General features: G+C 33.5%; 5 protein-coding genes across 5 annotated transcripts; 2 read left to right on the forward strand and 3 right to left on the reverse strand.

Annotated features, from left to right (window-relative positions):
• Positions 1-3,783: 3,783 nt before the first annotated feature.
• On the reverse strand, positions 3,784-8,373 carry LOC123907308 (ATP synthase subunit gamma, mitochondrial). The gene is made up of 9 exons (XM_045957509.1): positions 8,083-8,373; positions 7,941-7,987; positions 7,663-7,815; positions 7,161-7,274; positions 6,903-7,030; positions 6,577-6,699; positions 6,232-6,351; positions 4,249-4,370; positions 3,784-4,118 (listed from the first exon to the last, which is right to left on the reverse strand). The coding sequence occupies exons 1-9, from the start codon at positions 8,184-8,186 to the stop codon at positions 4,049-4,051; spliced, it is 981 nt and encodes a 326-aa protein (XP_045813465.1). The 5' UTR covers positions 8,187-8,373; the 3' UTR covers positions 3,784-4,048.
• Positions 8,374-10,737: 2,364 nt separating this feature from the next.
• On the reverse strand, positions 10,738-11,724 carry LOC123911245 (merozoite surface antigen 2-like). Its single transcript, XM_045962620.1, has one exon. It carries the CDS (start codon positions 11,480-11,482, stop codon positions 10,997-10,999), a length of 486 nt encoding a protein of 161 aa, XP_045818576.1. The 5' UTR covers positions 11,483-11,724; the 3' UTR covers positions 10,738-10,996.
• A 2,834-nt stretch (positions 11,725-14,558) lies between these two features.
• On the reverse strand, positions 14,559-15,559 carry LOC123909588 (glycine-rich cell wall structural protein 2-like). The gene has a single exon (XM_045960454.1). The coding sequence runs from the start codon at positions 15,376-15,378 to the stop codon at positions 14,902-14,904; it is 477 nt and encodes a 158-aa protein (XP_045816410.1). The 5' UTR covers positions 15,379-15,559; the 3' UTR covers positions 14,559-14,901.
• Positions 15,560-17,860: 2,301 nt separating this feature from the next.
• LOC123909451 (protein FLX-like 4) lies at positions 17,861-20,607 on the forward strand. The gene is made up of 3 exons (XM_045960293.1): positions 17,861-18,633; positions 19,697-19,836; positions 19,925-20,607. Exons 1-3 carry the CDS (start codon positions 18,185-18,187, stop codon positions 20,134-20,136), a joined length of 801 nt encoding a protein of 266 aa, XP_045816249.1. The 5' UTR covers positions 17,861-18,184; the 3' UTR covers positions 20,137-20,607.
• Positions 20,608-23,325: 2,718 nt separating this feature from the next.
• Positions 23,326-26,534, forward strand: LOC123909452 (cytochrome c oxidase subunit 6b-2). The gene is made up of 4 exons (XM_045960294.1): positions 23,326-23,452; positions 24,960-25,048; positions 25,130-25,211; positions 26,258-26,534. Exons 1-4 carry the CDS (start codon positions 23,444-23,446, stop codon positions 26,309-26,311), a joined length of 234 nt encoding a protein of 77 aa, XP_045816250.1. The 5' UTR covers positions 23,326-23,443; the 3' UTR covers positions 26,312-26,534.
• Positions 26,535-26,754: the final 220 nt, after the last annotated feature.

Genomic DNA, 26,754 nt, shown 5'->3' on the forward strand with positions numbered 1-26,754 from the left:
AGTGTACTAGTATAATAGCTGGACAAAAAAAACAGTCAAAATTAAGCAACTATTGTTAGGACACGTTTGTTTTTCACGTTGTCTAGTTTATTTTATTTTATTTATTATTTATGAAAAGTTAATACTCCGTATGTACATGCCAAAGAGCACTTCAGGAAGCAAAAATAGAAAAAGAAAAATTCTTAGAAACTGTACATTGAATATTTTAGATATTAATTTTTTTTGCGGCATTAAATATAAAATTTCTATATTTAACTATCTTAATACGTGACATAATGACACACATTATCCTTGTTTTGAATAAAAAAAATTAATATGAAAAAAAATTGAAAAAAATCCAAATCCATATTTTATTGTTACTATTTGGAAATGGAGTGAATCGTAAATACCAACAACATAAACAAATGTTGAGAGTTGAGAGATTGTAGATAGACTATGGCTGGACGCTGGAGTATGGTAAGAACAGGAATATGGGCTAAGTTAAGTGCTACTTAATCATCATAAATAATCATAACTATTGGCTGCTTGGGTAAATAAAGAAAGAGCAAACCAGTGTGCTATTCTTTATTACTCCCACTTCCATAGGACCACAATGGCTGACTCAAAAACAGCACTACTACTAGTCCCTCTTACACCAAAGGTATTTGTTACATGGTCTTAACAATCAATGAATACTGGATTGGGATTGAGTACTACTATGAAAAATGCTAGAGCTTCCTTAGAGCATTTATAATAGAAAAAATTATTTTTTATATATTTAAGTGATACACAAGCAGCCACGGATCTAAGTGCATTACATTGGGGTCATGTGACCCCACTCCTTTGAATTTCCCTTAACCAATAATAACATAATTTGTGGCATTGACCCCACTTCCTATATGTTAATGTCGCCACCCATCGTCACACACAATTCCGTAAGCACATTCATGATTCATTTGTTGTAATTTATATGGTGCATGGATAGTACTATCATAATTCATAAATCATAAAAATTAGTGAATGTAATTTTATCTTTCCTTCAGACTTGTTTCTCTTTTTTATCTCACACGTTCACCTTCGTCGACGAAGACTAGGACCCCGTTTGACTCTACTTATTTTCTATTTTTCTACTTCTCCTTAAAAGAAATAGAGAAGTAGAAAATTGTATTTGACCCTATTTCTCCTTAAAAGAATTAGAAAAATAAAGTAAAGAAGTGGAAAATAAGGAGACGTTGGGTCAAACAAATTTTTTTACTACTTTTAAAGAGAAAAAAAAAGTGGAAAATAAGTAGGGCCAAACGGGGACCTAAGATTTGACTTTGTCACTGTTTGCATACACTCCAAAATTGAGTTGTTGAACATAAGACAATCTAATGGTAATTTAGTTTAGGAAAATACTTTCCCCAATCTTAAAGCATAAAACAAATTTGCATCGACATAAACATGACCATGAAAGCCAATTAGTCCGTCAAAGGAAGAAAAAAAATGAAAGTGTCCAAAAATTCTATCTAAACTGGTAAAATTGTCAAAATTATTAGATCGAAAATTATGATCGAAGTTTAAACTCAAATTCTTTCACTTATGTATATGAGTTTATAATAACTTTATCATTTCGTCTATCTAATAAAATAAAAATGTAAGCAAAATAGAATAAATAAAGAATTAGATTGGTTTTCAGTTAAACATCGCGTTAAGAATCATTTGCATCCATTTAATTAGAATTATGTAGATAAGAATTTTTTGAATGAATAGAATATGAATTTGTTTTATCCATCCTGCATATGCCAATTGGATTGTAGCAAAGATCAAAAGGCGGTGAAGTTGATGGTTTAACTCTTATTTTATTAGTTGGCAGATCATGTGAACATGTTCTCTAATCTCTTTCTCTGGTTTCTACCTTTGAACCTTCCATGATGCTTCTTCTCCGGTTTATGAGCTCCAAGACCAATCAATCAATGTATAATACAAAATTCATTTAAAACAATTTATTTATTCTATGACGCGTAAAATGTGTATTTTTAAGGTAAGTTCAATATTTGAATTTATTTAACAAAAATGCTCTTTTATGAACAATCTAGTATTTAAATAGTAATATCATTGCAAATTTGAAATAGTTGTCCTCCTACTCAGTTTCGTATTGATGACGGATGTTGTGGATATTACTCGTCCACGAGCTTAGTTTCTTTTTGTTTGTTTTATTTTCATCTCATAAGAAAAAAGTATGAATTAGTAATACACTACCTTTTATTCATCTAATTCTGAGATCACAATGATTTTTTTTCTTATTTGAGCTTTGCGGTAATCACAATGGCTATTGACAAATAATTATGTGTCATTAGTAGAATGAAACAAGCATCGTTCTATGACTTTAACTCAGTTGGTAGAACATTATATTATACATATATAGGGATCGGGATTCGAATCCCCCGATCATGTCACCAAACTGTTTGACAAAAAAAATCAAACAAGCACCTGTATTAATTTCTTTTTTACGCTAACTATATTTTTCAAGCATTTCATTCTATGAAATATGAATACAATCTGAAATACTTATTTTAATTTTCCTACCCCTTAAAAAATATGTCAATCACTGCCGGATGGTCCGGATCTAACGACAAAAAAGAGAAATAAAAAATATATATAATTTTAGCCCAACAAATTCATAAATGAAATTTCTATTTTCAGGTTCAAAACATTATCCTAGTATTTGACGTTTTGATTAATTCCCGGAAGACTTTTTAGAACAATAAAGAGTGGTATACATGTAAGCAGATCTCTTTTAACAAATAAAATATCTTGTTAAACTTAAATTTCTTATTTATATGTGGATGTCCTGAACAAGTAATCCCGAATGAAGACTATTTTGTAATCAAATTGACGAATGAATACAAAAATAGCTACTTAAATAACAAATAGAAAAATTGATCAAAACGTACAAGATTAAAAAAATGTCAACCTTAAAATGTTTTAATATTTTGATTCTTTTTTGGTATTATAATGATCAAAATCACCATCCTCAATATTAATACATTTTTTAGCCTAGTATATATTTGTCTCTCTTAAGTCTTAATGGTTCCATATGGCTTATTCAAAATTCGTGGATGTCACGAACATGTAATTCGAATAAAGACTAAATTGTTTTCAAACTGTTTGCCTTTATACCATAAAATAACGTGAGAAATGATATATATCACAAGTATCTTCTTGAATGCCTTTTAATTGTCATTATGTAAATTGAACATAAGCAATATCCTTTTTTTTTTCCTTTCAAATTTGGATGGAGAAAATGCAGGTTTTGATAGTTATCATAAGTCAAATATGGGGTAAACAGTCATTTTGGTCATCGAATGTGTAACTCGCTATCACATTAGTCCTTGAATTTATTAAAATTGCAAACAGATCCACTAATATCTTTTTTATTAGTCATTTTGGTCCTCCAATATGTTTTTAAGTAGTCAATTTAGTCCTCAAATCTTTTCTTTGTTGGTCAATTTAGTACAAAAAATTACTATCAAATGAGATACTAGGGATGTATTTGTAATTTGGGTGATATTTTCAAATTAAGCTGATCCAAGCCCAATTAAACGACTCAACAATTTGTTGTTACTCTACCCCACCCCGCTATGCGTTGCAGCCAATAACCTACTCATGATATACATGTTTCTGAAATGAGAATCCATAGTCAAGGTCGATGTATATTTACTATACTTCATAATTATTATTTGTTGAAGGAGTAAGGATCCTCTAAGGTGTTGGACGGGAGTGTATGAACTCAGTTTTTCTTCGGTCACAAGCAAATAACAGTACAAGAAACAAAGGCTGGTAGTTATTGGAAATAAAAATATCATGACAAATCATTTGAGCTAAAAAGACGTGCTCCACCTCAACATCAAAAACAATTCCAGAAATATCTGGTCAACCAAGAAATCCCAAAGCGGGTTTCACCTTGAAATGATTATTATAGTAGGCGAATACAAAAAAAATTGTTGAACCAACAATTTCAGAAGAAACCGACTGATATATCTTAATATCGTCATTGTCAAATATAATACAGCTCGTTATCTTGCAATTAACCTGTCAGTGCTGATGCTCCAGAGATAATCTCAATCAACTCAGTGGTGATTGATGCTTGACGAGTTCTGTCACAAAACAAACGAAGAGACTAGTCAGTGAAATCATAGGTTTGGTGAGAATCTGAGATATGCAATTATATAGGATAGTCACCTCTATTGAATAATATATGCATCTACAACAAAAAGAAAAATATACCTATTATAAGTGAGGGTCAGACGATCAAGCATATCCCCAGCATTCCTGCTAGAACTGTCCATGGCAGACATTCTTGCTCCTTGCTCACTGCAGGCATTCTCCAACACCGCGTTGAACATGACCTATACCAAATAGTAGAGTATATAAAAATAAGTATAATTTAAAATAGATCATCACCCCCCTTTCAAAGGACAAAGATTGGTTTAAACACTGGTTCCAACACAACAATTCCAAATAAAAAAAAATCATTAAAAATAAATAGCAAGAGTACAAGCATAATATGAAATATGCCTCAATAAGCACAATACTTGAGGTTGATGTAATACAAGAATAATGTTGGCACAAAAGAATCAGGAACAAGATTGGGTCTAGAGATGGGCCTTCCGATGGCAGACCAAATAAGACTACGGAGTTGAGGAGTCAGGAAAAAGGGTGAACCAGATTTAGGTTACAGATGAGTCTTGGGGAATGGGGTCTTTTAGGAATGTGAGGTGTAGAGCAGGTAAGTTGTTTTGTCAGCTTTGTCATTAGAATATTGAGAGGTCACTACTTTCTGGGTATCAGTCTCACAAGTCACAACCCTGCAGTAGCAGAGATGTTTCTCTGGTAATCAATGGCAGTGATGATTTTATTTCCTTCTTTTAAAATCCTCACAGAACTAAATGGATCCTCCATATAAAATTTCCAAACAAAAAGTATTAAAAAAAGGAAAAAGGAAAACGTGTGGCAATTTAGGGCCTGTTTACTTTGGGACAACATTTTCTATTTTCATTTCCTAAAATGTGTTAGTTTTATTGGTTTAACAAGAAGAAAAGAGATTCTTGAAGTGAACAACTGTCTTTCATCACCGGAAACAATGAAAATAAGAACTATTTTCATTATTTCCTGAAATACATCGTCCCCAGTTAACATTTTATCTTCTCAGCACAAAAGTTAATATCTTTTAAGAATGTGATATAACTGGATCAGAATATCAGAAATGGAAAATTTACCGACGGAAACATGTCTCTTGACATGTACAAAAGAGATGCATTAACAGAGATGAGAAAATATGAATGACTTGACTTGAGGCATTTGAGAGACCTGGTTCTGGCTCTCAAATTACAGTATAAAACCAACTATTACTTCACTCCTATTATACGTACCCTCTAATACCCCGACTCTACTAGTTATCTAACCAACTATTTCAACCAACTACAACTGTCTAATACAAACAGTTAATGTTTTCCAGTTACTGACTTTTATTTTTTACAAACTAATTCTAGCTCCAATTAGGAATCACAAAGTATTCATAAAATATAATTTCAAAACCGCACTATCCACCACTTTATACATGAGTATATATGAACTATGTATGGTATGTGGTGAAAACAGAAAATTCAATAAGTATCTTATCAACTAGTCACAACAAATAATGCATCAGCAATTTCCAACTAAACTGCTCTAGAATTATTTGCCATCCATGAAATCATAACCATCTTAATTAATGGAAGGCCAAAGGAAACTTATTACAAAGCCAATAAGGAGAGGGAGGAGAAAGCGGAAAGTTCTCTGTGGAAGGATAGATATGGAATTATTTCCATGTAGTCAGGCAGGGGCTGGGTTAGGGAAAGTGAGAGTAAAGTTTTGCCATGATGAGGATTGTTTATCTGTGTACAAGACCAGCTTAGTTATCTGTGTCAATAGTTGATTGATTCGTTCTTTCTGTAAGGACAATTGCTCAACTGTTTATAAACTTTATTGAATCTGTTCTCTTAAGTTGATCCCTGCTATGGACTTCATCTCGGTTCAAGCTAGCATTTTATTTTCTAGTAGTTTATGTTCAATCAGAATATTCCAAATGCAAATATTTCAAAAGCAATTTTCTTTGAAAGTCATATTTTGAATTTGATTCTGAAGTTCTATGTGTGGCAATTAGTGCAATGGGAGAAAATAAGCAGTACACGACAAAGTTTGTCATGAAGTGATGAAAACTGTACTCACACAAGAAAACTGAAACTCGGACAGATTCTGAAGAACTTCTGATTTTGTCTCACCCCCTTCAATCTCGTAGGAATCCAGTTCACCAAGCTTTCCTCCAGCTTCAGCCTCTCTTTCGACAATCTACATGAAAATTGTATTAGTTTACAACATTGAAACAAGCAAAAAGCACAACATCGAAAGTCTGATATTGCAAAATAAACAAGTCTTCATGGTTTTCTTCATATAAAGCAAAACCAAACGTCGAATCTTGACAATATTTTTCATGTCATGGGTCTCTGGACAAAACTTGAATTCAAATTACAATAGACAATATTAAAACTAAACATTGTTAATACATGAAAATACCTCAGGGGATAGTACAGTTGACACTGTTGGTATAAATTGCACAACCGAATGAAATTTGTTGAAAACAATCCTCAATGCATCGTACTCCACGTTCTTCAGAATGTCATCAGCCAAGACAGACACCTGAAAATACAACCATTAAAATGAAACAACGGGGATATATTCTGTGTAAGACTGTAAAACTAAGATGTAAAATGTATCTAGGGCAGAGAGAGACAACATTTTGATTTGCAATATTCAAAATCCACATTGAATGTTTAAATAGCTTATTTTTTAGCATGCTAAGTTTCAATATTCAACAATGTTTCAAGACACAATATACTAACCTGAGTATAATTCAGAGGATTCTTTTGCAGCTCAGTCAAACTGAGTGCAATGTCTTTCTTTGAGTCACGAATCAACTGAGCTTTAGCCTTCTCTCCCAATATGACATACTTTGTCTCTTTATCAGGTCCTACAAATAATAAATAGGTTTGGAACCATTATCATTTTGAGATTTTGCAGAAAATTGTGAAAATGTAACAAACATTCAAAACACTGATTCCAGCCATCACAGAACACACACAACAAAGTGTAAAACTTACCCGAATTCAACTTGCTCAATACCCTGCTTATCTTGACAGATGTGGAGTTGATTCCACCACAAAGACCTTTGTCCGAAGAAACAGTAACAACAACATTCTTCTTGACATCAACACCTAAGCATATAAACAAAATCACAATGACCAATGTCAGGGAAACATATAAATTGCATTCACATATGATTAATATGCACCATGTGGACAATTCCTATTCCTAAAAAAAATCCAAGGTTCCATTTGGTTTTAGTTTTCAGCATCAACTACAAAATATCAGTGTCTCCACTATCTTTCCTGATTTCAAAATTTTCCATCGGAAAGAGTAAAAACAATGTGATATTTTTTTTGGACTAAAATCAAGGATTTAATTAAAAGGTCCACGAGACAGATTGCGACTGAATCTCTTCGACGTCAACCACAATTACACTAGCATATAAATCGGGAAAATGAAATAAATAAATATATAAAATGTATATTAACAAGGGGAAAAAAGGTATAAACAACATACTTGCGGCATCACCGAGAAGAGCCGTAAATGGCTGCCACAAACCACGTGAATTTTCAGCCCTAGTTTGAACAGCTCGTAATTTAGAAGCAGCAACCATCTTCATAGCCTTAGTAATTTTCTGGATATTTTTCACACTCTTCATGCGATTTCTCACTACACAATCACATAGATCCAAAATACAATCAAAATTTATTCGTTCATAACCTAACACATCATGAATCTAACCAATCGAATAAAAAATCAAAAGAATAATTAAGAAAATGATGAAATGACGGTACCAATTTGAGTGGAAATTGAACGCGCTCCTCCAATAGAAGTTTGATCTCTATGAATCAAAATGAAATTAAGAGATTAATTGAAAAAATGAACGAAGATTAAGAAAAAAATGGTGAGATTTGATTTGAGAGAGTGGGAACTAACAACGGAGAGGTGAGAGAGGATCGGAGAGTGTTGTTGATTGGTTGAGAAGAGATGAGAGGAGCCAAACGCTTCCCTTCGCGTCGCATAGCAGCAGCCATTGCCATCTCGATTGATTGATTCTTTGATCGGTGATTGGGAACCCTAGCTTTTCTTCAATACAGTTCTGTGTTTTGTTTGTTAGAATGAACGAAACAATGTTGCTTAACTATATTCTTCAAAGAGGATTATATTGTGTTGTCACAAACCCACGCATTTCTCTTATTTAATCACTTGACCAAATAAATAAATAAAGAAATAAATTGATGCTCCAAATATTTTGTATGAATTATGAAAAATTGGGGAAAAAGATTCCCTGCAGACTGCAGTAACTGCGTTGACGTAGTTACGATATGAACCGTCCGATCATAATGAATGGTCAGGATTATTTTAGAGTATATTTAATCAAAACCGTTTGATAAAAAATCAGTGGTAAAGATTCATTACAGTGTTAAACTGTGTGGTTTTTCAACTGTAGGAAATCCATGTCCAAAAATTGGTGCTCAATTTTTTCTAAAAAAATTGAGTATCCTATCCAAAAAAAATAAATGGACTCTGATTTTATTTTTTTAAAATAAGGGTATATTTACTTAATTTTGTAAAAATCTAAAAATATATTCGTGAAAATATAAGTTAGTGTATTTTGTTAAGCTTTTCGGTCGTTAATCAAATTAAAATTCGACGATAGCTTAAAATTAACGTGAAAAAAGGATTTGACAATTGTTTACGTCTTTGGTGGCTTGATCTGTTTAAATGTTTAAGATATGTCTTTTAAGGCTTTTGTTTTTTGATTGGGTGTATTTTTTGTGATTTTGTTTGGGACTTTGCTTTGTTTTTTTTTCTTATTGCTTTGCACACTTTTGTGTTGGATGTGAGTGAAGTGTAGGAATATACTCACCAAACTTAAGGGAAAAGATGATGATGATTTCAAAAATCAGGAGTTTAGATTTCTCTTGCACAATTTTTCTCCTTCTCTCTAGCTCAAGTTCACTGTGTGTGTGTCACTCTCGCTGCTGCTGAGTTTGTAAAATGAGCTCTAACATAAGTGAGTACTTCTCCCTTAATTTTGTGAGAGTAGGAGTGAGGTGGAGTATTTTAGCAGTCATTTTCCCTTTTTCTCACTAGGAGTTATGAGGTAATTGCATATTATACCTTATACCTAATGCTTGTAAGGGTGGATGAGTTTCAAAGTTCTACAATAGATCAAAGTATTTTTATGGAGACTATAGAAATGAGTTGTGTTCCCGGAAGTACATTATTCTACTATGCCTGATATGTGAGATCTTAATTGAAAGATTATTGGCGTTTCTTTTTTGGATGTATACACAGTGTTTTACATCGGAGTATGAGTTTGAGGCTATACTTTTTATTCAGTTAAAAATTGGGACGAGTTTGAGTTTAGAGAAGACAAAACTCGTCCCCGTCCTGCCACATTGTCATGCCCAGAAATAATGTTATTACTCAATTTCTTCTTTCTTTGGTACAAGCTCATTCGTCATTCTATTACATTTACGAAAATATCACCAAGTGTTGTTTAGCTGGATTATATGTTTACCAAATGATATAATTTGATGATTTTATTTTTTTTAAAGTTGTCTGGTGGCTAAAAAAAATTGATTAAGTTGGTTGCTTGGAATTCAAACTATAACTTACTCCCCCGTCCTAATATATAAGACCTTTTTGCAAAATTTTGTTGTCCCATCTTATAATAAGACCTTCTTCAAAGTTCAAGATGCATTTTATAAGATCATTGTTTCTCTCTCCGTCTCTTAATAATTGAAGGGTAATTTTGAAAAGAGAATGTATATTATTGTCAAATTTAATGCGAAAACAATTTTTCATAATTCTTGTGCATTTGTGAAAGAGGTCTTATATATTGGAACGAAGAGAGTATATATAAAATGCAATGTTTACACCAACTGAGTTACAGTCACGAGAACATATGATTTGATGCTTTGATCACATACAAAAGACTAACTATAGATCAAATTATTAATATTGTTTTAAACATTCAATAGGACAACCATTATACATGGAAATATGCCTGAATAATCCGGATTTGGATCTCTCCAATTTTTTCTCTCATTTTCTTAATTCAAGTGTTGATAAATCACAATGAGCAAATACACATTTAAGAAGAGAGATAAAAAAAAAAAGTGGATGAATGATAACATGACCAATATGAGAAAAAAAATTGGAGAGAATCAAAATCCCTATAATCCAATACTACCTACTCTTGCAAACCAATATATAATTTTATTATTTTAATGTGGTCCAAAAACAATAACCAAATACATAAATATGTACCACAAGAAACATGTAATTAAGTAAAAAGCTTTTCTTCCCACAAAAGAAAAAAATCATTTTCAACACAAAGTATTGGAAAAAATTGAAGTTCCACATTGCTAGGGGTTCAAAATCTAAACTGAAATTGCACTATGAATATGAAAAAATTACACACTCCAAGAATCATGCACACAATTCATTCACTTTCTTTAATTTTCTCTCCTCTAGTTTTCTTTCCTCTCTAAGTGCATATGGATAAATTGTTCTCTCAATTTAATTTCGTTCAAAAGGCTTTTTTTTTATATAAGAACTAGCAAAACATAATAACATAAATTGGACAAAGTGAAAACATTATTAACTCAAACTTAAATTGGACTAGTGTGAAAACATTCTCGATTCAAATAGTTATATCAACTGTTCAACTACAGAATTGAGAGTTAACACTTCAAACTTTATTGAACCATATATTATAGTCAATATAAACACAATATATAAGGGAATCCAGGATTACAATATGTATATTGAACTAATTGGAATTATATTTGTTTGTTTATCGTCGCATAGTGAAGTTTTATTTTATATATGGATGATTCTACTTTCCATTACCACCGGCATATGATCCAGCACGAGAGCCTGCATATGAACCAGCTTCAGAACCGGCTCCAGAAGACCCTGACCCAGCATGAGAACCTGCATAGGAGCCAGCTTCAGAACCGGCTCCAGAAGATCCTGACCCAGACCCAGCATGAGAACCCGCATATGAGCCTGCTTCAGAGCCTGCTCCTGACCCAGCACGAGACCCTGCATGAGAACCAGCTTCGGAGCCTGCTCCAGAAGACCCTGATCCTGAACCTGATCCCGAAGCAGAACCAGAACCAGACCCTGCACCTGCACCAGAGCCAGCACCACTACCACTACCACCACCGCCGCCAAGTCCAATTCCTAGACCAGCTCCTACTCCTACTCCCACCCCACCCAGGTCCAACCCAAGGTCTTTTCTTGCCGCTCTACTTTCACATGCTATAGCATTAATTGCAACGAGCAAAGCAACAACACCTAAAACCCTCATGGAAGCCATTGTCACAAATCAATTAAATGTCCAAAGATCGATCAGCACAAGGTTATAAATTACTTGGAAACTTAGCTAATATTGATTTAGAGGTTAGAAAGTTTTAATTGCAGAGAAGTGCGTTGAGATATGCATGCTATTTATAGATGATATATAGCTAATGTACGTCCGTCGGCAAGCATGTGTGAAAGCTGGAAGAGGCGTGCATGCGTATGGAAATGGGACAATGTAAGAAGTGGGGGCGTCACTTGTGGCACAAGTCAAATATTTTCTGGTAAAAATTTGTATAGCAGAAGCTAATGTGGACTCATGTCATGTGCATATTATTTGTCATTATTGAGATAAGGCCATTATTAACAGTACATGCCACTCACCGGGCCATAATGTATAGTATATAGTGATATAGTGGGATTTGATACGTGCCATCCAAATTCAAGAACAAAAGCTATTAAGGATATGTTTTCCTATTTGCAAGCCACTAAAACAAATGTTGGAACATGATGAAGAATTATGGAGGGAACTTGGTATTGAAATAAACACAATTGTAAGAACCATTATAGTGTGAATTGAAAAAAGGTTCTTTGAGTCCCACATTGGAAAAATCACACTACTTGGTAGTGTTTATATATCACAAGTTGGCAACCAAGGGTGTGCCCTGTAAGAAAGGGAGATCACACACAATGTCGAATATCGCGCGCGTGCCGCCGTCCGGCCGGCTCGGGACGGGCCGGGCTTGGGCTTGGGTGATATATTAATTTTTTAATACTAAGAAATTTTGAATTTAAATTTCTTTTAATTCGTCTCCTTAATTCGCACATGTTAAATGTGCTTAGACCAAGTCTGAAACAGATAAATATCTGTTAAACGGTCAAAAATTACGTGTCCCTGCGTGTCCCTATCTTTGTGCCACGTTTGGAATTTTGACTGAGCAATTTCAGCTCCTGAAAATCCTCTGATTCCAGCTCCCTACTTGCCTATAAATACACTTCAGTTCTTCAATTTGAAAATCACTTCTTTTTCTCTGCATTCTGAGAAAACTGCTTCTTCCCTTCTCTCTTTTTTCTTCTTCGAAATAATTTTGTTGTTTCAACATTTGAACGGTTGTAAACCGTAGAATTGATATTCGTATATCAATTAGAGTGGTTCGAAAATTCGTACCATATTTGGTGTTATTCTGGCCGATACTACATTGCAGTAGTTTATCGGTATTTATTTGATAAACGGCTGTTTTATCCTGGGGACTTCGCGGTTGATATACTACAGTGCACTTCTTCGAGTAGTTCCGCGAAACGTCTTAAAGAAAGCGACCTAGTACGTGACTCAGCCAATAATTTATTTCGTTGCCAATTTTGAAAATTCGTTTTCTATTTTTTTTTTAAAGTCAGTAAACCGTTTTACAACAACAAACATATATGTGGAGAACATTCTGGAAAAGTTACCAATCTAGCTATCGATATGATAAGATTTGAATAAACAACAACTATTGGTATTTGAATTTTGAATATGACCAACCTGTAACATTTTTGTAATATAAACATGTTTTGAGTAATAATTAAGAGAACTTGGTGTCACTACATATTACCCGGCCCATCAAATCTTGAGAAATAATTAAGACACCGTAGATTAATCTATGTATCGACACAGTTACACGCAATTTTCGATCTAGACTGTTTATAGATCAGATGGGTAAGATTGAAAAATGTCTTTTGTATTAAATAATTTCAACCGTTAATTTTAGATCGGACAGCTGAGATGGATTACAATGACAAAAAATTTGTTTCCCCTACATAATTTTCATTAATAGCATTCAAATACTTTGACAATGACAAACAATGAATCCTAAACAGAAATTGCAATGCTAATTTGCTTCTTGCTGTTATATACATATTTTTTATACAAAGGCTTGAAGTAATATAGTACATTGTGATCGACAATTCGCTTACAAGAAATAGATTGCGAGGTTGTAGTGACACACTCTGTAGTACATGTGACAGCCAATTTGTTTATGTGGACAGACATGTGACACTTGGACACACTGACACGTGTACTATTCAAACGATGTTAGTGACAAAACTAACGGAAAAGACTAACTTGAAACCTATAATAAACGTAAGAGACCAAATTGATATTTTTTTAAACGTAAGGAACCAAATTGAAACCTAAAATAAACGTAAGAGACCAAATGTATAATTAAGCCCACTATTTATTATGAGCCTTGTTCGATACAACTTAGTCATTTACGTACTAGCTTATGATATTATGGGAAATTTTGTTCCTCGGTCGAGTTCCGTGTAATTTCTGTCTCTATAGACTTCTGCCTTCTAAGTAATCAACAAAAGAAAGAGAAAAACTTTCCCCAAAACTTTTTTTTTACTTTGTTGCATGCTTGGTGCTACATATTCACATGATCCGTCTCAGAGAAAGTAAGGCATAAAGCAAATTTTCAAGTAGGCCTTTTTGTTTTTAGTTTTGTGCTTCTTTTAAGTTAAGTTTTCCGTGAGCTTTTACGCTAAGTAGTTTTCTTTTTTGCAGGACATGCAACAAGCTGGATCTGTTTGGTGTTGCATATGTGTTTGTGAATGTATCTGGATTAAATTTTAAACCAAATTCATCAATTTTTGTTGACATATTTTTGCTTATATTTTGAGACGTAGTGAGTATTGGTTTTTGATTGTCAAAAAGAATATCATCACTTGATTTTTTCTGTCAACTATTGACATGTCTTATTTTATATCTTTATAAAGTAAATTGCTTATTTTAGAAAAACCAAAACTATATGCAGCAACGAAAGTTTTATCTTTGTTGCCGTAAAGAAAAGATTTTGTCTGCATGTAATTAGAAATAAAGATATAGGCTTTCCTGATATGTACATATTATGATTCATTGTCTTTTCAAGTCCAAAGGTTAACCAAAGAACAAAATTAATAATATAGGTAGTACTGATTATTCAATCATTCATGAATGTATTCAAATTTCATGTGCAACAAAATGCAATTGTAACTTGATCTTCATGAAACAGAAAGCAAGCTAAATTGAAACGCAGCATATTCTTGGGTGGATTGAAATTAATCAATTTCAGAAGATATCACACTTAAGTAGCAGTAAACTTTTATATATCTGAATTCAACCATGATACACATTACATTGCCATCATCTATGACTCAAAATATTAAAGCTATGATAAATTACAAGTGAAATTTTGAATCTCTAAAACAAATAGCAATTTAGTTCAGGTTGAAATTAAAACAAACTGATTTTTCTTCACTAATTAAAACACACATGATGCATGGAACCAACCATCTTACAAGTTCATTATTTGATACACACCAGCTACTACTTATTTATTACACCAAACAGTCTTAATACTTTCTTTTATTATTTGAGTCAAATATATTATTTATCTTAATCAATTTATGCATATAATTTCCTTAATCACCACCACCTTCGCCATAACCCCCACCATGACCATAACCCTCACCATAACCAGAGCCCTGCCCTGAACCTCCTCCACCACCGCCGCCGCCTCCTCCTCCTCCACCGCCACCTCCTCCTCTACCACCACCTCCTCCTCTACCACCACCTCGACTTCTGCCTGATCCGGATCCAGCTCGAGAGCCAGCGTACGAGCCAGCTTCAGAGCCAGCACCAGACCCAGAGCCAGAACTAGAAGACGAAGACGACGAACTTGATGAAGAGCTAGAACTAGAACCAGAACCGGAGCCTGCACCAGCTCCGGCTCCAGAGCCACTACCACCTCCAATTCCCAAACCTACTCCTGCTCCAAGTCCAATTCCCAATCCACCAAGGTCCAAACCCAAATCCTTTCTTGCCACTCTGCTTTCTGATTCAATAACTGACATCAAAACAAGCACTGCAAGTAAACAACATGACCAAGGTGCAGCCATTAATGTGGCAGCTTCAAGTAGCAAAATAAGGGAACTATATATATAGCTAGTGTATTATAGTATAGAATTGAACAAACTTTAGAAGGTATATAGTGTATTTGATGTTGGCTACTATGAAGAGATTGTGGAGTATTTATAGATGCTGAATGCTCTGGTTAATGACATGGCATTGTAGAGAATGGTGTTGGTATGTGTGAACATGCCTAATGATTATTTTAAGTTTGAGGCTAGAAGTGGGGGGATATCATATTGGCGTGGCATATTTGGATTTATGGACAAAAACTTGTGGCTGAAGCGTCTTGAACTTGCACATTGGCATGATTTATGACATGTGCCAATACAATATTGCCTACTCATATGATGGCCACTCAACTTTAGTGGAGAATGAAAGATTATTTACTGTTTGATTAATTATATGCATATGGTATGTACTATGTTAGTATGAAGTACTGACGATGACGGTACGTGACCCCGAGATAATCAGAAACACCGAACACGACATTAACACAATGCATAGTTACATATGTCAGTATCAATATCATGTCGTATTTGATACGCGTGGAACACCGACGACCAACCAGACACACCTTTAATTGGAAGTATTGTATGACATAAGTATGGTATGGTGTTTTTGCTCATTTTCAAATATATTATGACTGATGGTTTGTTTGGACAGCTAATATATGGTTATAGGTGAGGTAAGGATATGAAAGTTTACTTTTTGGTTGCCAGTGGTGGTAGCACTGCCAGACTCCTATTTTTGTATAAGGTAGTGGTATATCATTAACTTTTTGCTGCATGGTCACCATTTTGCACTTAGATTACTATATCTAGTGCTTATATTCTTATGAAAGGTTCAAGAATGCTTTTTATTTACTCCTCTGAGTGACTAACTCAGTGGGGATCAATGTCCATGTCCTAACTCTTTTGTTGCATTCATTTGTTGATGACCATACTTTTGTGACTTTTAAGTTGAAGAAGATTCGTGAAAATTGCTTGAAATTACCATAATGATTGGTGCTGCCCTATGTGAATAGAAGTTTATGGTATTACTTATTCTCACAATTGAGGCTATTGTCAATGCCATCTAAACAAAAAGATAAGAAAGATAAATATTAGTGCTCAAAATTCGACTCATATGTTCTCGCTTGCTTTTGTTTGAATTAACTGATCAAATCACATTCTTAACTATAAGGACATAGATGAACCTAAATTTTCACTTAAAGTGGTGATGTCGGTCATCATTTTAAGTAATTTTCAAACATTTTAACAGTTGTTTCTATGTCGTTAAAGTCCCATTTTTTTAAAAAAACTGATGAATTAATAAATAAAAAAATGGTTAGATGTGAGATCAGTTAGAGAATCCAACTCGACTATCCTCTGTAAAATGATTTGGGACATGCAAAGAAATGTGGATAATTTGTGGATTCGAGTTAGACTTTGTCAAACCTAAGTTTGGTCTATCAAAATTGTTACGGTTTGAGCCTAGGTTGTCATAGGCCGATTTTTTAAGTCTGGGTCTGACCTTTTGAAAATCTGATATGACTTGTTAGTTTGTTTAAAATTATATTTCATATGAATATATTTAAATAAGTAATTATATTTATATTTAAATACTTAATAGATCAATGAGATTAAATTCCCTTTTGATATTTAACATGATATTTTGGAGAATTCAATTATATATGACATCATATTAAAAAAATAGCCTGGCCGTTTTGAGCTCATATAGGCTAGGCTGTAGGCCCCTCTAGTCTAACCTGATCTATCCCCCTGTAGTCATAAAGAATTTTCTTTGGGAGGAAAAAAAATTGGGGTCTCCAATTTGACTGTCACTCGGAAAAAATTTTCTTTGGTAAAAGGTAAATTGTCTGGGTATTGGAACCGAATCTTCTCCTTCAAACTTACCTAATGTGTTAGTCACACATGTGTTATATCTAAAACTTTGTCCTAAACAAATAATTTGGTGCCTAATTTAGAAACAAATTATATCTGAAATCTACTAGACCTACCAATTTATATTACCTAAACAAATTACATATATAAAGTATACGCATACAAGCGTCTTCATGCTTGAGTTTTTAGGGACGCTTCAAGGTTTATGGTTAGCAATGAGGCAATAAGTGACGAAACTTGAGGTTCAAATGAATTCCGCATTGATTGTCCAAGGTCTACAATTGTGAAGAGAATGAAGTGTAGTTGACCAAAAGATCATTCACATAATTATAAATGTTCTTAAGGCCAATTAAGAGGTGAAAATTTTTCATTATTTACCGAGAAGACATTATTTAGCGGGAAGTCAATGAATGTGATGATATTCCAGGGGAAGATTTTTCTTTTTAAAATGTTTTGCTCCTACATTTTGGAATTAATGATTTTTTTATAAAATGAATTTGTTAAAAAATCTATAACAAACAATATTAAAATGATAAAATAAATTAAAAAAAAAATTCTTAAAAATATTTAAAACAAACCCACCTTATAACTGGTTCCATTTTGCCCTTGTTTTTGAATCAGAAACAGGTTGGATCGAAGTCGTCTTGAACTGAACTCGTCGTCGGAGTTCGTCGTCAGCCACCAGAAAAGCAGCGTTAAAGTCCGTCCAGGTCAGAGAATGCCATTCGCGGCCGCGATATCCACCCTGCGATTCCGTGTTATTGCGCCCTAAACCGGCGCAATTGAAAGCATAGATTGCACATACCTTGAATAGTTAGGGTATTGATTTTTGCACAAGTACAATTTCATACTCAGATGAATAACTCTTAGGGTAAAGTTTCCATCATCTATTTAAGTTCACCGTGTAACAATGAGGCATAACCATGGTTCAATTCCTTCTCATGTTTTGGAAAACAAACTCGCCGCTCAAGAAGCAGAAATCGAACGACTTGCAGGTGATAATCATAGATTAGCAAATACACATAAAGCTTTAAGAGATGCACTTGTTGCTGCTGCACAAGATGTGCAAAAGATTAAGTCACACATTAGAAGTACTCAAACTGAAAGTGATATTCAAATTAGAGTTTTATTAGATAAGATTGCTAAAATGGAGGTTGATATTAGAGCTAGTGATACTGTTAAGAAGGAGCTTCAACAGGCTCATATTGAGGCGCAGAATTTGGCCGCTTCTAGGCAAGAATTGAGTGCTCAAATTCAATTAGCTACTCATGAATTGAAGAAGGCTATTGGCGATGTTAAATGTTTGCCGGATTGTCACGCTGAATTGGATAGTTTAGTGCAAGAGCACCAGCGGATTCGGTGAGTATTGAAGTCTGTCCATTATCTGGCATGGCTTTTTTCACATAACATATATTGACATTGTTTGATCTTTGCAACTGGTTCTGCCTAGTATGATTTATTTTTGTTATAGTTGTTATTGTTATCATGGTTATCAATAGCTTACTATACATGGCACATGCAAGTGTATCTCGATTCGATACAAAACTAAATCTAATCGATATGAATCTCTAGTATGCATGTATTTTGAACATGAGTTTCATTTTGAGTTCCGAGTTATTATGATGAATCCTGATTCACTATGATGAATTCTATTTCATTATAATGAGAATGTTTAACTACCTAAACTTAAATCAGCTTATAATTTTGCAATGTCACTTGATTTTAGATTTTTACTTTAAAATGTCGTATCTTGTGGGTCTGTATCTTATGATTCATAATAAGATTCGATTCAGAATTTGAAAAGTTGGTATTTCGATTCAAAATTTGAATTTGGTAATCATAGTTGTTATACTTATACCATGAGAATGAACATATTGTACAAGCAAAAAGCTGTTACCCATATATGAAACAATCTAAGAGATTTATTCATGTTTGCTTTATCAATGGTGAGTACAGTAGTAGTAGCAAAGTTGTCGTTCCAAAAAAATGGTAATAGCAAAGTTAAGAACCACATGCTCTTGATAAGGACTATTCCTTTCTTCTAACTATCTAAACTTAGCAGGATATGACTGCATTTAAGATATGGCATGTTATCTTTGAAGAGGCTATTACGAGTGGTATAATAGTCTGAGTCTCCTATTGCTGATATACTGTCGTGAAACTATCAGGGGGTGAAATGAAAACAGTTCAAAACTTATATGAAGGACTCCTGAATCTTTTGAGGATGCAATGAAATTGTTTTTGATATCTATCATTTTGTGATTTAAGTCAGTTTTACTATTCATGGGTGCCATTATATGCCTAAAACTTTAAAGAATTTGTTACTCGTGCGCATCATGTTGCATACTTTTTGTATCAGTACGTTGACTTGAATTTTATGTTAACTTCTCATGTAAATGTTCAAATCTGCTTTGGTTGATAGTGACACATTCGAATATGAAAAGAGCAAAAATGTAGAGCTAGTAGATCACTTAAAAGCAAAAGAGAAGAAACTAATAGCGATGGCGAGAGAAGTTGAAATGTTACGGTCTGAGATTTTGAATGCTGAGAAAAGAATAAATGGTAAGTCTCTGCCTTCAGTAGGTTGCTGTCTCTTAATATGATATTTCTATACATATTTGTTTATGATGCATTGATACTATGTAAACAGCACCAAATCTGTTTGGAGCTGCTGCCCCGGCAGATGGCAGTGGTCCCTTTCTCGACCATTATGGGAGAGCTCATGGTCAGATGGGTATTGGCCAAGTAGGAGAGTCTATGGTACCGGTTGTTGACAGCAATGGAGTAGCAGTTGTAAATAGTACTGATGGTAGCGGTGCTGGTTGGGTAGGTACTTATGATCCATCAGTTGCTGGGAGATGAAGTTTAATGAGTGACGATCAATCATATGCAGCTTGACTTCAGCTTTTGTTGGTACAATGCAATGGGGATGTGATGATTTTTCCTATGTAAATCTCAGATTGGGTGGTTTTATTGATTGCTCATTTCCTTAAAACATCATGCAGTTTTGCGAATTGTTGCATTAAACTGCAAATGAAGGAGCCAAAGATATGTCTCTCAAACAACTTACGGTAGGTGTAGTTGTAAGCTTTGTTATTGATTTTGAAGTTTTTAACCAGGAGGAACCAATCTTATTAAACATGCTTAGGATTTGTTATTCATCAGAAATGATTAGACAGTTTGCAAATCATTATGGATACTAACAAGTACACACTCAAATCATCTTTTCATTTGTTGTTTGGTGCATATCTGAATTTTGTTGGTTTAACTCACCTTTTTGCATCGATACTGTTTCAAAAATTGCCGACATGAGTTTAATTTTCCTTTCAGCAATTGTAGATGCATGTGGTTATAATAACTGGTAGTGTATACTTTTTTCCTTCAATAAATTGGTAGTTTATACTCTAAACTTATTTGCAGCAGTTACACAATATGACATAGTATAGGAAATTGACATCGGACATTCTCGTACCTATATATAATAAATCGGTATAATTCAAACACACTTTAACAAATTGGACATCCTCGTTGCTAGATTGCCAGAGTCTTCCCCACCAAACCTTCCAAAACTCAACTAATAAACATGTCCTAAGAGTTTGTGTGCCTCCAAATCATGAATTGAGTCTTGGGAATTATCTCAAACACTTTAGTTGTCGACCTTTTGTAGATTTGGAGATCCAGACACACCCATTTTTTTGACTGCAAGTTACTCCTAATGCAGCTTTGTCCAATATTTATGAGATAGTTACAACTTTAAACATTTGTGTTCCTTACCATATATTCATGAGGATAGTTGCAACAAACTTGTTTCTTCCCCTAGGGGGTAGCTTTCACTATTATTAATGTGGGTGACATTTGTTTTGGGAACCCCATGCCTGCTAGTTTTGGGGTTTGTTATCACAGATTCTGAAGGGAATTGGCACTCAGGTATAGTACTATAGTAGGTAGCCTTGAATTTTACTATTTTTTTTTGTCGAGATTTTTTTTTATATTTCATTCTATTAGCTAAAAGTCAAACATTACATCACGTGTAGATCAACTACCCGCTAATGCAAAATCAACTAATACAACTTTAAACCCTAACTTGCTCCTGACTTATACATCTTCAAAATCATGACCATCTTGGCTAGATAAGAAAGAAATAGACGTCCCCTGCAGAACACCAACAAACAAATAAGCAACAAAGATAAAAGAAAAAAAAACACTAAAAATCATAGACTTGGTGATCTGAAGTAGACAAAATAAACACTAAAAAACAACTTCCACATACGTGATAACAAGAGAATGCAAAAGCTACAAACATCAACAACGACCTAAAATTATCATAAAATACTAAAACAAATATGAAGTCAGGAGGACTAGATCTGAGTGTTGGAGGACCATATCTAAAGTAAAGGGGGGTGGTTTCGGGTGGAGGTCAGTTGATATTTGGTAGAAGGATGGGTGGTGTGGTGGTGCACCCTCACCGTTGTAGAAGAGGCCATCGATGGGAAAAGTCAAAGTTGTCGTAGGCATACATGGCAGAGTGGAGACTCAATCTCATGACTCCAAAAGTTAGAACTAAAAAATGCAGCAGGGTCGACCTTTGGAGAGGAGACACAACACTAACAATGTTGAGCTTGCCATTGTTTATCATGGAATCAAGGGCTAGAAAATGCCAAGAGCACGAGGGTTTCATAAGTTATACTTGAGTACTTCACTATCAAAGCGATTTTTTTTCCACCTCCCAATCCCATCCCATCCCATAATTCTTAAAAATCACTATCATTTGGACGAGAAAAACCCTATTTTGTCTGAAATTATAAAATGGGTGAGGATTAAAAGTGGCTTTCTTACTCTTACTCTAAACACCTCATTGAACTAATTTGTGATACCCTTTCCACATTTACTCTTTTACTCTATACACCTAATTTGATATTCTCTCTGCTTACCACATCTATGCTGCCCTTATCTTCAAATCCTTGATTCAACTCTCCAAATTTGAATCCATGTTGCTGGATAATTGAAATTAAATTATTACATTGGTTTGATTGGAATTGAATTCTGATTCTTTAAGCAAGAGCTTGGATTCAACCCTTTTGAATGAAAAAATATGGCATGGAAAGGAGACTCAATTGAAAATGGTCAACCAAATTTTCCAACATATATTAATCATTAACAAAATTTATCGATATTTCACATTTATAACATGATTACTAGCCAGACAAAACAAAAAAACAAAGACCCTCTTATATGTTTGACAATATAAAAGACAATTTCGAAGGACCTATGAGCATATAAAAAAACCTAAGGAGCAATTTCCTAACTTCATTTTGCTTTAGGCCAATGTGATGGACTAGCTTAATAGTCCATTTGGATGGAGGAGTGTTTTGAGGGAATTCAATTTTTTTTTTTTTTCAAAATTTTCTTGTTTGAATGATTAATTTGTAAAAAAATTTAAAACGATGGGAATTTATGAAATATTTTGTCCAAGTTAATTTAAGGAATTTTAAATGACACAAAAAAGTTAGGAATTTGAAATTTCTTCCTCCCATATGTTTCAAAACTTTCAAATTGACCCCTATAATATTTTTAATTGCTAATTGACCCCTGAATTTTTCAAAAATTGCAAATTGGTCCTCAAAATTCACAAACGGGTCCTTTAAAATTTTGAAAATTGTAAATTTGTCCCTATTTTTCAAATTGACCCAAAACTTTTCAAATTTATAAAAGTGACCTAAAATTGTTCACAATGAAATTTCATATTGCTCTATCCAAACACACATTTAAAAATGAAGGTTATTCAAATACAACAATTTGAATTGTTTAGAATTTCAAATCCTCTTAAATTTCTAATTACTCCATCCAAACACACCATTTGAACTTTAATTAATTACATATAAGTCCTCACAAATATTTAGTAAAAAAAAAACAATAGGATTGCTTTCAGTAAATTAATCAACAGGCCTTAATTAATCAGAGCGTCCAAAATATAAAAAAAAAGTTTTATAAAAGAGGGTGCAAAAAACAACCCTTAATTAATCAATAAATTAATCAATAGGCCTTCTTTAAAGCAAGGCCCATATCAAGACCCTGTAATATTTATATTTATTTATCAAATTTGTTCTTTGTTTGATTTTGTTCGTCGAATTGAATTGTTGATTGATCGAGTCTGTCTTCTCTCTCACTCATGGCGGAGGTACGCTCCTGTTCTCTCCGTCTCCGCCTGAATCACAACCGTATATTCATTTTTTTTTTAAATTTTTAAATTAAATTTCCCTTTCCTTCTCCTTTTTCGCTTTTCACAGATTCCGATTCATTATCTTTTGATGTTTTGCATATTCATGTGTTATGAAAATGTGTATTCTCTCATTGATCTATTGTTCGATCATTTTGTTGATTGCATTTATTTTTCCTTCCTGTAATATTCTCGATTGCATGTCATTTTATTCTCTACGTCAATATATCAGCATTTCATGGTTTTTAATTTTAAATAAATTAAATTCGTTGCGGATTTTGTTACAGTTCAATTCTTCAATGTTGTTTGAATAAATTAAGATTATAGATTAGAAATTGAGATGTTTATTTTTTTTATTATCGCAAATTTTAGGTACCTTCAAATAGATCCTTGAGGTTATGATTATTTCAAAAAGGTCGCTGATTATATTAAATTTTCAAATTGGTCCTTATATTTAACCAATTATTATTAACTAAGTCCCTATAACAACTTACTATCAACTGGTCCCTAAGTTTATCTACTTTACTTATTATCAATTTAGTCCCTGATATTATTCATGGAACGACTAATATGAGTAAAATTTCGCAGAGTCATAGACCTTTTTGAAATATTTATAAAGTTAGGTATCTATTTGATTGAGAGTGCTCTAAAAGTCAAAGGCTGATTTGGTGGTTTACTCGTTTTATTTTCAATGACCTTGTATTCTCATGAAATAAGTTTTCATGAATGGTACTTTTGAGAATCAACTTATTTTATTTGAGATAAAGAAGACTAATTGTATTTAACTAAATTGTTTAATTAGTGTGTGATTAATTATTTTTAATTATAATCGAGAACAAAGGTACAGTAGTATGTTTTATACTTTGGAAAATAGTTAATAGTTATTAAGTTAATAGTTTCATATAGCTATAAAACCTTACATGGATCCCTACAGCTGGGGCACTGATAGACATTCTACGGTTGTGCCTATAAATGATTATAATCATTTATGTCACTGACTCACAGCTGCCTCAGGGGTTCATTTATTTTTTGAATTTTGACTTCACAATGAATATTTTCTTTTTTATTGCTAGTAAGTATGATTCATTTCACCGATACTTATGATTCATTTCATCGATATCGTAGTTATCGCAAAGAAATGGCATGTAGCAATTAAACTTCTACAGATGGTTTTAGTTTTACTGCAAATGGCAGAATTGACCCCCCTATAACACAATTTACATACGATTCTGAATCAAGATGTGTATGTTGTCTTTGTTTACATATTCTGCATTCTCATATGGATCATATTTTTAAGATATGCTTATCTTCATTGCTTAAACCTATATGCTATGATACAATACCACTCACTAACTTTCTTATGAGATACATTTTATCCCATTTAAGTTTTAATTTTAATGCTGCAGATATATTTCTATTCTGTCCTGTAGACTTCTTCTTGACTTAGTATTGTGTTGCTTCCTTTTAGATTGAGCTAAAAACAGCACCTGTTGATTTTCGTTTTCCTACAACCAATCAAACCCGACACTGTTTCACTCGCTACATAGAGTTTCATAGGTGAATTTCTCGACTCTGGCTATCTGGTGAAGCAAAAATAGTTTTTTAAGTATTTTATTTAAAGCCTGACTTTAATTACAGGTGCATGGCAGTAAAAGGTGAAAGTTCAGGCGACTGTGAGAAATTTGCCAAATATTATCGTTCTCTTTGCCCCGGTGAATGGGTAAGCATACCTTAAGTTTTTTTTCTCCCTTTCTGATAAGCAAGCATCTTAACTTTTTGGTTTACTTTGTTGGGACAGACCGCAAATTTACCTTAATGTAAAGATTGATGTCATAGGCAGCGAAACTTAATTCGATTTTGGTGTTTGTCCATGAGAGTTAGTCCTTTCCATCAGCTAACTTTAAACATGTAGGAACTAGAAATTTTCGCAGTAAGAATAACTAAATTCCCAGTTCGACTCTCCACTTTGTCTTCATTTGGATTACCCTTACCCTTATTTACAACATCACTATTCAACGAAATTGTGTGTTTATCTATGTTTTAACAAGATAGTCTATATCGTTTAATGGAAGTCATTACCTTAACTATTCACTTTATTTAGAGAGTTGGAGTCAAAAGAATTCTTGAGTGTTAAGGTAAGTCATTCCAAATACGCAAGGGTGAAAGAAAAGCACTGTCTTGTTTGTTTGCATTTATACTAGGGAAACTCCTTATAATTCAGTTTATACTGTATGGCCATTGCACTGGTCATGCTCTTGCGTCCTAGCTTCAAATGTTTTGAGCTTTTGTGCGTTTATGCATTTGTCTGTGTAAATTTTTCGTTTCTAGTTTGCCTCCCTCTATTCTATGGTTTCTTTCCCAAGCACATTTACTTATTTCCATGACTAATGGATTGTGTCTTATGTATTCTAGTTCCATTGGGGTTTCGTAGGTTATACACAATTTTCTGTTGACGAATTCACTTATATTTGTATTCAGTATTTATTAGTGAATTTGCTTGGAATACATTGTTTGTTCTTAAAAAAAAAAACCACCCTTCTAATTAGTCTCTAGACATATACTCCACGCATGACATGAGTTATTACATCACTGCTAGTATATTTTCCTCATTTGGGCAAAGAGCTACTTATTTCAAATTTTGTCACAAATTTGAAATTCTGGTAGTACTCCACATGAGCTGACATGAGTTATTACAAAATATTATACTGAAGTTCTTTTGTTATCATTTCTATATTTTAATTTTCCGTTTGATTCAAATTATTGCAGGTTGAAAAGTGGAATGAACAAAGGGACAATGGCACTTTTCCAGGACCTCTTTGAAAAGCATGTGTGTTGGCTACCCTTAGTTCTGAGGCATATGAATGAAATTTTTTCAACAATCTGTTGGTTTATTTTTTCTTAAATACATTTGATTGATTATCTTCACCAAGTCATGATTGTTCAAATAAGGCAGCTTATGAACATTGCTTGCTCCACACATTCCTGAAACAATTTTGCTTTTTAAGCTAATATAATGGCTCTGATATATTATTTTCTTTGTTCAGAAGATTGAATTTAATCTATAAATTTGTCAGCTCCATCCTCCCAAATTATATCCTGACACTTCCCTACCCTCTTTTGATAAAAGAAGGGTGGCTTCTATGGTGGCCAAAGTGTCCCATATCGCACACGTGCACGACTTCACAAAGTTAAAGATGAAGATGCAGTGGCGCAGAGCCTTAAGGCCTTCCCTGAAATTCAACTTCATCTTAAAACTTTTTTTT

Source organism: Trifolium pratense, linkage group LG2 (genome assembly GCF_020283565.1).
Source record: "Trifolium pratense cultivar HEN17-A07 linkage group LG2, ARS_RC_1.1, whole genome shotgun sequence".
Lineage (NCBI taxonomy): Eukaryota > Viridiplantae > Streptophyta > Magnoliopsida > Fabales > Fabaceae > Trifolium > Trifolium pratense.